Raw genomic sequence first — 17,873 nt, forward strand, 5'->3', positions numbered from 1 at the left:
GGGATCGCAAGCCTCGGTGTTGCTCCCACGCCTCGCTCAGCCAGTGAGCGGGAGCCGGTCTGTATGTGGGATCCGAACCCTCGGACGGGAGCGCCGCCGCGCTTCCCAAGCGGCGCACTATCCAGTGCGCCACCGGGCCGGCCCAGAAATGGGAGATTTTGAGATCGGTGAGAATAGTTTGATATGATGAAGTCAGAAATAATTCTCCAAGATTAGAAACCATTTAAACATTTGATTTATAAAAGGTGATTATTCCACAAGGATCTGTTTACAAATTTAAATATTTTGAAAGTAAGATACTATGTCAAAAGTTCCAGAAAAATGTATTGCTAAGTTTCCAGTAATAGGCTTTCAAGGAATAAAAATACTTACTCATGTGAAAATCGGATACTCCCTTTACACAGAGGGCTGTAAAAATAGTGTTCCTAAAGTGACTCAGATTGTCTCAGTTTTAGGAGGGAACGTGTCAGAGGATTGGGATAAGATTTAAAAGTTTGATTGTAAATGAATGTCACTTAAAAGTTTGATGGTAAGTGAATGTCGATGAAAATTTGCCTTAACTTGAAATTCACTAAATCTGAATATTTTGTCATCCTGTGTTACGTCTTTTAAACCATCGTTAGCATTTTTATTGCAGTAGTCTGTGACATGTCTTCCTGCCTGTTCTTTTGTTGTTGTTGTTGTTCCCTTTCTGTCTACCATTATAGCTTTTGTTTGGATTAGTACTTTACAGACATCTCCAACACAGAAAGGATATTTTAATTCACTTGTGCTATGTGTTAAGATTTAAGGAGAAGAAATAACAAAAAGAAAAGAAAAAAAAAGAATTAGGAATATCTTTTGAGAAACTGAAAATAGAATAGAGTCAGGTGGATTTTAACTTAAATCAAGCTGAGTAACTGAGTGATGAAAAAAAGAATTATTCATTTAGGCTTACAGTTGAGAATAGGACTATTTTCACTTTGAAAATTATTATAGTACAGATGGATAATGGTTAGTTATAAAAACATATCCACAAAATAAAAAGAAATATATCTTCCTCCTTCTCATAAATATTAACATAAGTATTGCTTGGGTGGTAGTAAGAAATTAATGTCACCAAGTAGCAATTGTGTTTTTATTTGAGGAATAGTCTAGAAATTATAGTGTATTCTGAGTTACATGTAGACCAGGATTTCACAACCTCAGCACTATTGATATTTGGGGCCAGATAATTCTTTGCTCTGGGAGCTATAAGACGTTTAGCATCATTCTTGGTCTCTACCCTGTATCAGTAGCATCCCCTGAGCTGTGACAACCAAACATGTCTCCAGGCATTGCCAAATGTTCCCTGGGGAACAAAATGATCCCCAGTTGAGTACCACTGCTGTAGCCCCATTTTATTTATCTGCCAAATTTAAGTATTATGCTGCAATCAAATGACATGAATATGTTTAATACAAATGAAACCGTGGATATACCTTGACTATTCTTGAAATCAAAATTTGAAACCCTAGATATATAAACCTGGATGTTATATTTAACTTTCTTGTTTTTGTCTAAAAGCAGAGGTCAGCAAACTTTTTCTGTAAAGGGCCAAAAAATAAATATGTTAGGTCTTGAGGTGATATGGGGTCTGTTACAACCACTCAACTCTGTCATTGTGTGAAAGCAACTATAGACAATATGTGAACAAATGAATGTGGCTGTTTTCCAATAAAAGTTTATTTCTGACACTGAAATTTTGATTTCATGTAATTTTCACATGTCATGAAATATTATTGTTATTTTGATTTTTTAAACCATTTAAAAAGTAAAAACCATTCTTAGCTCATGGCCTTGTAGGTGGACAGCTGGATTTGACCACAGTTGCCAACCTCTGCTCCAAGAAATGAAATATTTTATACAGAGGGCAGTTTCTTCAACTGAAAAAATTTATAACAAGTCTGAACTACGCCTATGTGGATTTATGTAGAGAATTTTGTACTTTAGAAGATATATTTTTAAAGCTTCATTTTTAAAACATAAACCAATAACTGTTTTTTTAATCACACATTTTTTGAAATTTATTTTCACAATAGTAAAGCAACTTTTTTCTTTGAAAAGACCAAGGTCATCTCAAAGGAATACTATTCTTATCTTATGTATTTATGCAAATCATTTACCATACTGACTCACACATAATAAACGCTCAGTAAGTGTTAGCTTTTCTTACCACATGGAAATTGAAATCAAGTATTTTTTTTTTACCAAAAAGTTTTATTAGTCAGCTGAAATTAAGTACAAGAAATGCTTCAGTTAAAACGGAAATCATTTCTATAAACTTTAAATGGGTCTAAACAGGGGATTGTAAATAGGAATCTGTAATGTGTATAATATGTAATCTGACCCTGAGCATTCATCCCAAGAATGCTGTAATTGGAATATAATTTTTGATGTGTTTTTTAACATTTCCTGCTTCTGTCATATAATTTGTTTTCAGCATGTTGGAAACACTCTTCTCATGGCCTTTGTGTTCTGTATGTGAAACTCATTCATCATTTACCAAATTTGAGATATAAAATTAAAAAAAATGCATCTTTTCTGCCATTGATGTAGTAAATTACGTCATTGATTCACTTTAATAGGATTTTTTTCCTTTTGATCCAACTCAGTGCCTTTGGATGGTAAAGCAATCTAATTCTTTCCAGACTAATCGTCTGGAAATACTGTGGAACTATAAAAGACCACTAGGCTGGGTTTTCTCTGTGGCCAGCAACTACAGTGCACTGTAGGTTTAAGAACAACCTGCCAAAGACTGATTTCAATCATATGTAGAGCTACTATAGAAGGGTTATGTTCTACTCTTTACAATTAATCCCACCAACAAATGTAGACATAGATTTTTAATCTGTGTCCCCCCACTTGAAAGTGGGTTTCTGTGTAGCACACTGAGTGGTTTGACCACACCACTCTGTTATTTACAGTTGTATCTGTTGCTTCAAAAGCTATACCCTCACTTTCTTGGCATTACCTGTGTTTTCCTTTTCTTGGCTCCCCCAGTTTCCATTCCTATGTATATGCTGCCTTCTTACTTTATGTCCACATAGCATCTTTGATTTGCATCCTCCGAGCCTTTTCAGAAGCCACACCATATTTGAAGCCACCAACCAAATTGCCTTCTTTTCTTAAAATCACATCTTAATGCCTATCGTAGTGGGCCCTCCCACCCCACTCAACACCAGGCCTTCTGTAACTTAGCACACGCTTACTCCCTTAGCTTATGACACTCCTACTCTCTGCCCTGCTCCTCCAATGCTTCACCTCCACTGCTGCACTTCCTAATCCTGTTCATTCTTCAGTCCACTGAAACCTGGGCTTATATGTCATGTTGGGGCAGCCTTTCAGTCTCCTCTGGATTGTTAGGTCACCTGCTATATGCTCCCACAGCACTCTTTATAATCCCTTTCATAACTCTTATCATGGCTTATTATAATTCTTCGTTAAATTGGACATCCAGCTCACTGAAAAAGAAACAAGCAAACAAACAAAAAACTGTAGGAGGCCAGACTGTTCTATTCCCAGCACCAACCCAAGTTCCTGGCACGTAGTTAGAAGTTAGGAAATGCTTACTGAATGAACAACTTTTTAAATGATGTTTTACTTTAAATTGTTTCTTATTTTCATTGGATGATGGAATTAGTCCTGTACCATGCATTGCCTATCACTTCTGTGTATACACAGCGACACAGAATTTCCCAAACATAACAGTCTCTTCCTAGCCCACGTTTCAAAAAAAAAAAAAAATCTAAAGAAAGAAAAAGAAAGTATTTTTCATGCTTTCAACTGATATATTTTTGTATGACATACGTCAGCAAGTGATTATTGTAATGAAGGACAAGGGCGGAGACTGTAACTGCATTGCTCACTACTGTCTTTCCAGCACCCACATCCCTGCATCCAAAACATACCCAGCAAACAATTAGTGCTCAATAAATATTTATTGAATTAATTAATGAATGATAGGCATAAGTTCCACATTCACTCTATATATCCATATATGCTTTACTATCACATACATACTTGTATTATCTACTGAGTGTTGTGTTTGAAAATAATCACAAACAAAAACAGAAACTGTGTTTGAGTTTAAAATGATAAAGTTTATTTACCTCAAGTATCTTCTCACAGTATTTCTCCATCTATGAATAATGCTATGAAAGTTTTTATTTTCAAACCAACTGACTTACGAAGCTAAGAGTATATTTAAGACATAGTGGGTTTTTTTCTTCCCCCACTTTAATCCTGTATTCATTTTCACTTGAGGGGGAAGGAAGATTAAAAACACACACTGTTTTACTTCCACTACTTGCAGCATTATCCTTTAAAATGTTTAACTTATGAACGTCTTCCAGCAGTTGCCTTGCCACTTAAAAGTTATAAAAATTCCTTGAGATTTCACAGTTCTAAATTTTTAAAGAGAATAAAAATATCACTTTTAGTTGTCCATCAAATGAAACAGCTCAGATTTCCACAAATAAATCAGCCTTTCAAGATACTGTTCTTTTCTTTCCATCCACATTCTGTGAGAACTAAATCCAGCCTTTATTCTCATACAGTGGATTATCTAACTACTTTTCTTTAAAATACTAAAAAAAACTACAGTTAATGTAAACAACTTCCTTTTATGTATAAGTTTACTACAACCTTTATACCCTGTTCTCAAAATGAAATAAGCCAACCATTCTCCTCTTATTCTGATAAAAAGAACATGGCAGTAAAATTTAGTAATCCTCACATTCACCCACCAGTTGTTTCAATTTCCTCATTTGTTAAATGGAAATAGTAATATCTGCCCTATCCCATGGGAGTTTTGTGAGGTATAAATGAAATGAGAGAAGGAGATTTGCAAAGTCAGAATTGCTTTTATGAATTCAAAGATCTTATTTTGCTAAATATTGCAATCCTGATTCTTTGGTGTTGATAGCTAATTTAGTAGAAATAGAAATAAGTATTACTTTATTAGCCACATTTATTTTTCTTCCCTTTTGGAACTCAATTGAATGTTAATGACTGGGAAGAGAAATCAGTATCATTTTATAGTGAGACGGCATTTGGGGCCCCCCCTCTTCTTTATGTTTAGTCATGTTTCAATTTTTCCTTAGGTAATAGCAATTACAGATGTCAAAGAAACTCATATTTATCTGTTTCCTCAACAAGCTAATTTACTATTTCCTACTTCTTAAAGCTTTTTATTTCTTTTTTAAAGGTTTTTTTCATTTTGATCCCTCACTACTAACCTGTTTAAAAAATTCTTCTTGAGATTTGTTCCTTCATTCACTATATATGTATTGAGCACACAGTATGGGCTGGGCTCTGAAAAAAAAAACAAAAAAAAACCAGATGCAGAACCTGCTCACATCAGCTGACCGTCTAATGGGGAACAGACAGTGAATAGGCAGGGAACATAAACAGGTAGTTACAAAGTGAGCTGTGCCAGACATGGGCAGAGCTGGATGCTGCACGATAAGATGTGTGCGTGAGGGGGCATGTGTCTGGGTTGGTCGGTGGAGGGTTCTTTGAGGCAAAGCCACTTGAGCTGAGACCTGAAGAAAGAGAAGGTGCCAGCCATGGGAAGAAGGGAGAGGAGTGGAGGGAGGGGAACAAGTGTTCCATGTACAGAGGCCTGAGGCCTTAGGTCTGTCTCTAAAAGAGATTGATGAGCAGCTTCTGGAATCTAGAACAAGGAAATAGGCCCCTGGAGCTCCCTGAGCATTTGTACAGATGAGACAGCTGAGGAAATCCCAATGTGTGCCTTCCTCCAGTAAGTGTTTCTATTTTCTTGACAGTTTCAAATGGCTAAGTATTCCCCCTTTTCTTTTTCCTTCTAGCATGTTCATGGGACAGAGAGGGCTAGAAGGAACTTAAATATCTAGGCCCTTTGCTCCATTTTCTCCGTTTGATCCATTTTCTCTTCTCCACTAGTCCCTATCTGCTTATTTATAACATATTTGCTTTAGAAATGTAGCCACTGTCTGTGAAATCTGGGTGGAATACTGTGCTTTCTAAAAAACCAGATTCTGTCTCAAGACTTTCTCTCAGAGCTTACATGTGTCACCCTCACCCACAAGTCATCCATCATCCTATTACTTCTTTGTTGACCGTGTTACGAAGAAAGAAGTGGAAAGTTGGAAAAAATGTGCCGGGTGTAACTGTGACAGTGCTTCATGAGGAGGAAAACAAACTGATCTGCTGCGTGGCTTTTTCCAACTCGACATCATTAACCTTCTGACTTCATCTGTTGAACCTTGACTTTCTGAAGACCAAAAGGGTCAGGGAACTCCCAGTAAATGATAGCTGATGACATTAATAAATCCTAGAAATAAAGAAAACCAAAAGTTCCACATCCCTATCATTTACTGCTTCAGAATGCATTTTTAAGCACTGTATCAAGGGAACAGATTCATATTTACATATTTGTATTTATTTCAAGGAATGTAGTTCTTAGATATTTTGCATTCACAGTAAGCCCATGTTTTTAGGAATTAAATTGTTTATCTTGGAAATTGTTGACATCTTAACAGTTGACTTATTGGTAGAAAGTCTTGTGGAGCACAGTTGGGCCCATCCATGGGGTCCCTTTGAGTACCTGTGTCGGTAATGGTTCTCTCGGTGTTTGTGGTGTTTCCTATTCCCATAATTTGTAGCATAATCTCTCATGGGTTTTGTTTTAGGGTGACCCTGGATCATCTGCTGCAGGAATTAAGGTAACTATCACTTTGCAAGTGTTCATACCCCAGGAGTCATAGTTTTGATTTTTATGAGCCTCTACTTTCTCTCCCCTTTTACCAACTTTGAGGGTTATAACTCTGTTCCTATATTCCTGCAATAATTGGTTTCCAAAGACAGTGGGGAATATCTGTGGGAAATCTGATGAAGGTGTAAATAAGAAGCTTTGTCTTTTCTTCCTTTTCTGATTGGTTTTTATGGAAATGTGGATTTATATGTAGGCTATAGGTATATTCACAGCAAGAAAAATTTACCTATGTCTAGTGAGATGTGGAGTAAAAGAATAACGTGAACAAAGTGCATGTGATCAAGAAGGACTCTGGGCCGTCTTTGTGAAAGTGCCCAGAGGCCTAAAGATTATGGGAAATTCTTAAAAAACTGTCCCTTTCATATTTGGTTTTCTTTGGCCAGGGGGAACCTGGAGAATCTGGTCGTCCAGGGCAAAAGGTAATCTCTCTACCCCTAGAGTGTTCTTACTGTCTCACATTCACCATTCTATATCAACTATCCACTGTGTAATAAGAAAACTAGTATTGCAAAATGATAAAGGTTTCATGCTTTGCATACAGAGTATTTTTGGTTGTTTTGCATTTTTAAAGGTCTTCATGCTGACAATAGCAAAATATGAAAACAAACTCTGTACATGTAAAAACTCTGTACATGCTTTATGAACTAAAGTCTGAAGATGCTCAGCTGTTTGAAACTAACAAAGATCAGTTGGATTGAAATGCCAACAACTTATCTTGCATGCTTAAAGGTAATCTGCATGTGTCTGTCTTTCATGAGAAGGAATGAATGTTTGCTTAACTGTGTCAATGAAAATAGCGGTTCTTTAAAAATTGTGTTCCTTTTCCTTTCATTGCAAATGCTTCCCTGTTGTTAATTTTTTATCCAAATTGTATCTATGTGTGCCATGAGTGTTATTTTATCCAAAAACCTTTGTTAATAAACTAAAATTTAGAGACACTAGCCATACCACTTTAACTAACCAATCTATGCTTTAGTTCAGCAATAAATTAGAAGACATGCTGTGAACATGTTTAGATTCATATTCTCATTTGAGTCTGAGGCAGGAAACACATGTTAGCAGTTTATCCTCTGAGCATCTGAATATGAATGCCCAGTGCAGTCAGATTTTAGATAACAGATATATTGTAGTTAACAATTAAATGTGAATTTCACATTAGCTTAAATCTCTTAAGATCATGACCCTGCCTTTGTCTAGCAGTAGCTATTGTTATAGACAAAAATATGAATAGAAAAAAATAGAATTTACTCATTAGCAGAAAGGGGAAGAAAGAATAAATCCCAAGACAGTAATTTGGAACCTTAAGACATAGTGAAATACTGTTCCCACATTCTTGATGTCACTGATAGGATCATTGCTTTGTTTCAGACACTTAGGATGGAAGTAATTTTTGAGTAAGTCTTTCACGTTTTTAAAACATTTCTCTAATTTAAAAACATTTTTCTCTTGAAATTAAGAATCTAAGAGTAATGATTCGTGGGGCCCAGTTTCAGGTAAAGTTGAGACTTTTCCAAACAGCCCAGCAGAACTCTACAAATTTTATTATTTAATTTTTAAGATTTCCTACTGATTCCTTATTTAAGGAATTTGGAATTTGTGATATACTAAGAAATACAGGGTCTGCTTTGGTTTGAAAAGGAAACTAATCTTCTCAGATGATCTAATTTTAGGTCCCTTACTCTTTAAAAATTAAAAACTAAGTTTAAACTGCTCTCCAAGTCTGTGATTTGCTTAAAAAAAAGAAAAAAAAAATCTGCAAGACTATTGTGTCTCTAAAACATAAACCAAAACAAATCTGCTAGAATCTTGTATAGTTTCCACTGTTTTCAGAGTGGCATATACAAATTGATGTCAATTATTTAATGAAACATTGCTTTATCGTGATTATTTAGAAATATAGTTTAGATTTATTCTGGAAGTTTATAGGTTTACCCATGGAAGTGTTGGATTTCTTTTGCATTTCATTAAAAACCTATTTTAAATTATACTTATATTGAGAGGAGCAGATTCATTACAAGCTTACAACCCATCTGAATGAATATGTGCCCTGAAATGAGCATCATCTTTTTCATTAATATTTAGGCAAGACTCTACCCTTTGATGCAATCTTACTTTCCCATAGTGTTGACTTCCTTTGTCTAATATTGGGATCTCACAATACTTACCCCAACATTGACTTAAAAGTAAAGTACTTCCACACTTGCTGTTTACTTAGGTTAGAAAAATGACAAACTGAACTGAGTACAGAATCAATTCAAGAGATCTTCCGAGGCATTTTTCTTGCCATTGCAGAACTGTGGTGTGAATTCGTTGGCACTTAAGCTCCTGCTTAGGGACATGCGCAGAAAAATACAGAACATCGTGACACAGCAAAAAGCCTATTGATTAGCTTTCCGCTGTGTTGTCTTTTCTAGCATCAAAGTTTAATATCCAGAGTAATATTCATACTGTAGAGATGATTTCATTGGATTATTTTCTTTTTATGGCCTCAATAGTAGAGTAAGTGATTGATATGTGTGTTGGACTGCACATATATAGCTTGTAAAGTGAATGTGTAGATTTATAAAATAGATATTGTGTTTCATCACCTAATTCTTTCCTTCCTAACTTCTCCACATCTTTTTAAAATATGTATTTTAATTTTAAAGAAGTAAAATTCCTTGATCCCCCATCAGAAGGGACCCTCACAGTTGAACTCTCTGTCGAAGTACAGGGCACCGTAGCAGGGACGTGAGGTGAAAACAGAGTCCTGATTTTCAGGGTCTCCTGTAAGGGAAAGTGAAAGATGAAAGGGAAAGAATAAGGAAAGAAAATCAAAAGTATAGTGTATCCATGTAAAGGTTAATCTACTTGGACAAGTATTCTTTGAATAGAATAACAAACCAATTCTTAACGGTGACTCAGATCTGACCTACTGGCTGTGCGAGCCCAAGACCTCAACTCAGAGAAGCTCTTCAGCCAAGGAGTGGGCAAGAATGGAGAAGTTACATGAAAACCTGTCTTCTAGTTAGAAGATAAGCTTTCATGGTATAAAGATACAGAATTTATGTAAGGAGAACTGTCTAAAAATGTTATGAAATGTTCCACAACGGGTAACATTAAATATAATTTTTTATTATGTCAACGACTACATTAAGTAAACATAAATTTGGAAAGGTCAAATTTATAAAAATCCAAGACTATGAAATATGGTTTTCTGAAATATTTGTTCACTAAAAAATACATGTATGACCTAACACACATACATACACATACGATACAGGGAAAAGCTAAATGCTTAACGTCTCTTTAAGTATTCCATCTACATTATAAAATACTTCATAATGTGTTATATATCTTTCTCATTGTTAGAAAACATGGATGTGTGTCTATGTTTGCATATGTGCATAAGTTGTCTTTCTTTAAAGTAGCCATACAATCCTGTTAATTTGGTGGGAGGAAAGGGTGTGATGAGAACTCCTCTTGGAAAATAGCGTTACAACCTATGTATTTCCATAAATGTTTCAAATAGGATGTCTCCAAAATAAATTTGTGGTACTTCTCTAAAATCATACAAAGCTATAACTTGTCACCAGTATGTTTACTTTCATTTGTTGCATATTCTACTGCAACTCACTGTTTTCAAGGACCTTATAATTTTTTTCAAGTAAAAGAATTTTCAGAAAGATATGTATACAAGCCCTTTCTACTAGATCCTCTTAAATTTATTGATTGAAGGGCGAAAGGGAAAGAAAATCAAATGTATAGTGTTATATTTGTGTAAAGTTTAACCTACTCGGGCAAGTATTCTTTGAATGGAATAACAAATAAGTTCTTAATAATCATCCTTTCTTCTCTGGCTTACTCTCATCTTAGTCTTATTGTTCACAATGCAAACTTTCATTTATATAGTTTTGAACAGAATAGTTTTTCTTTTGCATTCCTGAAGTCTCTTTGACCTAAACTATCAAGAAAGTCATTGTTTCTTTTTTGTCTAATCACACAGCTTAAACAGTATCTGAAGTCATTTTGTGATAATACCAGAGCAAATCATGGCTCTTCATAATTTGAAAGTAATAATATTAAAGATGGAATGTCTGTTGTTCTTAGTGGATTTTCCTTGGAACATTTAGATTTTTAAAAAGTATCTCCTCCTACCACTTTACTGATAGTTTGATGTTCCTGTCTCTTTTAGTGTAGTTGTCATCCCCTTGACCATCATGAAATAATATGATCCTTTTACCTTCAAACGTTATTTCCACAAACAATAGTCACTTCAGTCCAACACAGGGAGGACTTTCATTTTCTCCTGAGATTGCTTTATGCTTCTTTAGTGGAATTCAGGAGATTTTCTAAGCAATGTAACCTCTTGTCACCATACTTTGTGCTTAAAATAATGTAGACAATTCTGTGAAAATGAGAAGGTTTAGCTTGACTCCACTGTGCTCACCCAAAATGTGCCACTTAATCTCAAACCTGTATTCAGGAACAGCTGCACGGTACCATTAGCCCTAAGCTGCTAAGCAGCATTGCCCAGACTCAACAATTGTCAGAAATACAGGCTGGAGTTAAGTATAATCTTAACCATTCGTTTATCTTCTCATCATTCAGGAATGGAAAGGAAATCTTACTATACTTTTAAGTGAGCAAGACTTTTAATGCCTATTGTTTTGATGTGACCATCTGTTCATACAGCCAACTCTTGATTATCTGAGGTGAGAGAGCACTGGCACAGGATACATTATTGAAATGCACACTTAATCCTCATTTCGGCAGATAGCTTCAGCCTCTGCAACAAATCATTTACCAAAGGAGTGATAAAATATAGGAGTTCCTTCTCCTTTTACTCCTCTGTCTTGCCTTCTGATAGAGATGCCAATGAGCACTGAACTGGCAGGAAGAGAAAAAAATCCTGAAAAATCTGCAAAGTGGTCAGCAAATCCCTGAATCAAGAGTTGACTGAACTGCATAATCTCACCAAACTTCTAGAAACTAGACAGTTTTTTAGAAATATTTATATATGCAGAAAGTATTCAGCTAGGAACATTTGCCATGTTTCTCTCCAGATATTATGACTGAGTGAATATTGTTCTATAATGCTGTGTGATTTTCCTATGTAGGGTGAACCAGGGCTTCCTGGGCTTCCTGGACTCCCGGGGATAAAGGTAAATACTGCACTGGACAGTCTTGGCTTCATAGAACTGTAATTATGAGAGTCACCCAAATTGGAAAAAAATCGGGGAAAAAAATGAAAGCTAAAAATAAAATTCTGTTCCTTTAATACTTTCTATAGGTGAACCAACTAAATTTTTTGATTAAAAATTAAGCACAGATATTGCTAACATTTGCCATTGCTATCTGGTCTGTATATTGTGTTACTATGCCCCTTAAATGTCAATGCCACTTCATTTGAAGACGTAGTCATTCTTTAAAGTCTAGAATATCTCTTTACCTTTATATTTTAATTATTGATAAGATCCTATCAGATTTTGACCAGAATTAGTCTTAACATCCCCATAAATCTAACATTTACGCAGCTGTTTTTGTGATTAACCCATTGTAGTAATCCCTCTAAAAGGTCTGTGCTTCCATTTCCTCTCAGTAATTCTCACTGCAAAATACAAATCATATTACTAAAATATTTTGACCCAACACACATACTGCACCCACAAACCTGCTAAGTATCTTTCGAAATAATTGCTTAAAACTTAGTTTGAAAACATTGTTTTAAATAGTTCAAAACTACTTGAAAATGTTCAAAACATTTTTTAAAATTGTTTAAAATTTTTCACATGGCAACTGACAGTCTTTAAGTTCTACTGCTCTAGCTGTAGTTACTCTTTTAAAAGCTTTTTATTTAACAACAACAACAAAATCGTATTCTAGAACTATTTGATAGGATAACATAATGTAAGTACAGTCTTTTTCTTACATTGTTCTCATCTTACAATGTTTTGAATCAATATTTGGCATTAGTCTATTCTAAAATTAATATTCCTACTTCCGGTATGAGGGTCGTGTATACTATTTTATGAAGGGTCTGCTTAGTGTGGGTTATGTGAAATAATGTGATCTTAGAATAAATATGTTAAATTCTTGAGTTCCCAGAGGTCATAATGTATAATGTACAATATTTTATGAGTATATTTGGTAAAATTAATAGTCATGAAAGCTATGTCTTCCAGGTTGGCACTCAGAAATTTTGGTCTGGCTTTTCAGTTGGTGTTTCCAGATTAGCATCTTAAAAGTTCAGATATGTTATTGTAATGTATTTTTACTCTTTGGCTTCTTCTGTGGAAAAGTACACTCTATGACAACAGTTTATTCCAGAGCCAAAGTGACTTCCTTATCACATGCTATTTAGCAAAAATAACTTTATAAATTAATATATCATTTCATACTGTAGAGCTAATTTACGGTAGTTCCTTAGTAACTTCCACACATAAAAAAATTAAAAAGATAGCATTTTACAAATGACTAGAGGATCATAGAATTTTAAAACAAATTAAGAAAATGATATTCAGCGTTAATTTAAAAAAAAAACCTACTAGCATTATAACTAAGGGAGAAGACGTTTGAAAGGAGGTGCATATAGAAGGGCTGGGACAGCATTTCTGGTAGCAGGTTCTTGTAGGTCTGCAAGGCTATGCTGCCAGTGCCAGCACCTCTCACAGGAACCTCAGTGCTTTGAAATCCAGTTGTCCCTTCTCTTGAGCTTGAGACACTTTTCTTGGTAAGAGAGGGGATTTGAGAATGAAGGAATTGCAAAGCCAAAAAATATTATTTCAATCAGTTCTACTCATTATCTTATTTTAATCTTATATTCTCCACCATGAAAAATAACCCACTGGACCTTTGGCATTTGCCTAGTCACCTGTGGGGTAGTCTAAATGTTTTGAACTTTTTCAAATTAGGAAGGATGCTGGTGAATTGCCACCTTCAGTAAATGCTTTTATTCCTAGAGTTATGGGAAATTTCCAGATGTACTTTGTTGAGATCATGTAGCTCTGATATTTCCTTTGTTTTTCTATCCCTGACTAATGACTCTAGTGAGAAGCAGCCATCCATTGACAAAAACCTCTTTCATTATTCACTAGAGATACTTTTCTACACAATTATCAAATACTATTGGGTAACTCTCCAGTATTTGATTTAAATCACAGATTCTATTTATAGTTTAATAAACTTTGTCTTCTCACTCTAATGCAGCATGTGGGAGATATGCTTTCGTTATAGTGTAGTAGGTGCTCAGTATAAAAAAGTAATTTTGAAAAGATCATTTAAAGACACATTGGGGTCATTAGTTATCACTGGATATTTATAAATGTAGAGCTAAAATTCATAATTTTATGATATAATTTCATTAACTTGGGATGTTCTTTATTCCTAAAAGTTACCTTCCTTCTATTAGGTAGCCACCACTGTATAGTTAATCATGGTTTCATAGTTTGAATAAGTAACAGTACTTAAAAGATGAAACTGCCATGTATGGATATAGAGTGTGTGGTAGGAAAAACATTAGTCATAATCTTCCTAGACTTGTGTGTTTGTTTATGCTTTGGAAATACTTCCTGTTGCCATTCATCTACTTCTTATCTGCTGGTACTACAGAGAGCATTCAAATGCCATCCGTTATTTCTAAGACGTTGAGGAAACCAGCCGTGACATACCAGGGAGGCTTTGATTCACCACCTGTTGCTCTCGGGGAATGGTTGGAAACTTAATGAGCATCCACATGCCTTCCATCGCTCTCAGGAAATGAGCAAAGTGTCTAAATACAGACAGCAGACTCATCTATCCATCACCTCAGGGTCCCAGGCAGAGGAAAGTGCTAATACCTTAGGCACACATAATGAAAGTCACTAAGAACAGGCATAACTTAGTCTGAAACTACTCTTAAGCTTCTTGCAGAAGTATTCGAAAGCTTTCTCCCCATGTGGAAGACATTTGGAATTCCTATTTCATGCATTCATGGTTCATATAGTGTCAAGATGTTCAGATGAGAAAATTAAATTATGTACAATGTACCATGCAGACATCGATCTTCTGGAATAAGATCTAAGCTCAGAAAATTAGTTTATAAACAAGCCTTCAGATATTTTTTGATGGGTGAAAATTATTGTAACTAGCTCTTCTGATATTATACAAAAATCTGATTCTAGATTCCTATTTTTAAAGTTTTGTTCTCTACACTTATTTTAAAAATGTAAATATGTTACCTACCCCTTTTATGATTACACAATCCTAGTAATTAAACAGTACAGTATAGAGCAATGACTTTAGACAGACCACCCATGTGTGGATCCTGATTCTACCCTTTACCCTTGGTATGATGTTGGACAAGTTCTATAAACATTCTGTGCCTCTGTTTCCTCATAAGATGAGAATCATCAGTGAATATAACTCAGAGGGTTGTGGAATTAAATGAATTAATGTATGTACAGCTCTTAAAATATTGCCAAGCATATAGTAAATGCTATGTAAGTTTTGGCTATTGTTATTTTTCTTGGGAAAGCTCAGAATATTGGAAACATTGATTATGCACCTGCTTGTAGTCTTTTCTCCTGTGAGTAATTTTAACCTATAGAACATAAAGTTATCTATACTCTATAGGTTAATAGATGTAAGTTCTGAAAACTCCCTTAAGAGCAGTAAAATCGCCTGCTTTTTCCTGAAACATATCATCACACTGTTCCCCTTACCCAGATGTGTTCTAAGGACAATGGGTGAACGAGCACAATGTTCTTGGTATTCCATGACACTGTCAAAGTTGTCTTTCCTGAAACTGTTCATAGGAAAAGCGAAAGGAAAACTTGGCACGTAGTGATGGAAATTCTCCAGGTACCAGTGTTGCCTGAATCCAAGACATTTTTTACAAATGTAGATTTTCAATGGTTTTCTCCTTTCATCATATACCACCAATATATCTCACCATATTCAGAAAGTAAATTAGGCAAAAAAAAAAAAAAAAAAAAAAAAAAAAAAAAAAAAAAAAAAAAAAAAAAAAAAAAAAAAAAAAAAAAAAAAAAAAAAAAAAAAAAAAAGTTGAGACAGACAGACTATGATACAGTAAAAATTACATCAAGTCAGAAAGAAAAAAATCACTTACGTGGCAAAGAAATTTTTACAGTATTTCTTCCCTCAGAGCTTGATGTTCTGGCTTCCACAATAGTGAAAATTTAACATTCAGATCAAGAACTTGAGGACTGGGAGGGTAGGAGGCAGTAACTAACTTTCTACCTCATCGTATGAAACCATCTTTGACACTAACTCATATAAGATTAACTCTTACTGTTGGCAGAAACATTTATTTTGGCATTCTTAGGCTTAGGTATAGTGCTTAGTAATCTAATAGAAACTTATCTCCTAAATCCACTAGAGGTTTCTCAGAAACACCAAATCACATTTTAAAAACAGCAGAGGAAAACTTTTGGAAGTAACAGAGATTGTGAAATGAATTCCTAAAAGAGAAAAATAAAAAGAACAAATACAAGTTAAAAGGACAGCATTATGTCATTGTTACTTATAATTATTTCCTGCTTGCACGAAGTCCATCTGAGAAGTTGAATAATTTAAGAGAGCAATTAGGAAACTCATACAATTAGAAATCAGAGATTTTTAGAAACCATAATGAAACCTCCAATAAATACACTGAGTATGCTTTCATGATGTAATTCTTTTTAAAAAAAAATCAGAAAGGTGTGTTTTCTGGATTTTAAATAAACCTGCTATTGTAGTTCATTTTCAACAAAGCCACCAAGATGTTTAAATTTCTACTCCAATTTGATCCTTAAGGGAAATAAGTGTTTTGGAGGTAGACTCTACTTTCTCATTCTTTTTTTCTCCCCAATAATTTTGCAAATCAATCATTACCAAAACTGGCTGCCTGGAGGTTCTTATTATAATAAATGTTCTTGCTGTAATACTCAAAAGCAGGTATCATGCTGACTTGAATTCTAATTAGCCTTTAAGCAAGAAGAATATTGTATGGCTAATGCATTCAGTGTCAGGACACATAAATCAAAATTATTGGTGATGCTTTTAGCACCCAGGCAAAACAGCACATATTTTTCAAGACCTGTTGTACTACTTGATAGCCAATGAAAATTAGATCTGCTTGGGAGTAATAAATATCATGGAAAACATGACTTGGTTTAAGCTGTTATATTAGAAGTTTTTTAGACAGGTTAACAAAATAATATTTTTTATTCTCTTAATTAATAATGACTTATAAAAATAAAATAAATGGTAATAAATGAAAAAACAGAGATTTTTCTGTGGGCAAGAACTAATCAGTTAGGACTTTCTGGCCACCATTCCGTTTAACAGATGGTAAGTTCTGGAAGTTTATAGGGAAACACCTGGCGAGCCATTTCTGTATGAATGAAGCTTTCTCTTCCTTTCTTACCTTGACTAATAATCTCATCTAAGTGTTTGTTGAATATTCTCCTCTTTATGAAGGAAATCCTTTATGTAAATTTGACAAAAGAGTGTTAGATGGACATTTATTTATTTATTTTTAATTTTACTTTATCAATATACAATGTAGTTGGTTTTCATGTCCCTTTACCTGTTCCTCTTTCCCCGCTTCCTCTCTCCCCTCCCCTCCATCAACATCATATCTGTTCACTTGTCTTAACAAGTTCAAGGAATTGTTGTGATTGTTGTGTCTTCTTCCCCCCATCCCCTTTTTATTTGTTTGTATATTTATTTATTTTCTTTTTTTTTTTTTTTGTCTTTTTTCGTGTCTGGCAACGGATCGCAACCCTCAGTGTCGCGCCCATACCGGACCGGGACCGGCAACGGGATCGCAACCCTCGGTGTTGCTCCCACACCTCGCTCAGCCAGTGAGCGGGAACCGGTCCGTATGTGGGATCCGAACCCTTGGTGGGAGCGCCACCGTGCTCCCAAGTGGTGCACTGTAGCAGTGCACCACCGGGCCGGCCCTATTTATTTATTTTCAGTTCCTACAAATAAGTGAGAACATACAGTATTTCTCTTTTGGCCTGGGTTATTTCACTTAATATAATTTTCTGTAAGTCCATTAGATGGATGTTTAGAAGATAAAATAAGGACATATGAAATACTTTCTTGCTGTGTGTAAAATTTGGGTTTGAAG

General features: G+C 34.9%; 1 protein-coding gene across 1 annotated transcript in view; it reads left to right on the forward strand.

Annotated features, from left to right (window-relative positions):
- Positions 1-17,873, forward strand: part of COL25A1 (collagen, type XXV, alpha 1) — a 214,896-nt gene that overhangs the window by 135,823 nt on the left and 61,200 nt on the right. Inside the window, exons 14-16 of the mRNA XM_008576720.1 lie at positions 6,693-6,725; positions 7,159-7,194; positions 11,875-11,919. Of these exons, the coding sequence (XP_008574942.1) occupies positions 6,693-6,725; positions 7,159-7,194; positions 11,875-11,919 (114 nt within the window). The remainder of the gene's footprint in view (positions 1-6,692; positions 6,726-7,158; positions 7,195-11,874; positions 11,920-17,873) is intronic.

The sequence above is a fragment of the Galeopterus variegatus genome, unplaced genomic scaffold (assembly GCF_000696425.1).
Source record: "Galeopterus variegatus unplaced genomic scaffold, G_variegatus-3.0.2 Scaffold63, whole genome shotgun sequence".
In the NCBI taxonomy this organism is placed as follows: domain Eukaryota; kingdom Metazoa; phylum Chordata; class Mammalia; order Dermoptera; family Cynocephalidae; genus Galeopterus; species Galeopterus variegatus.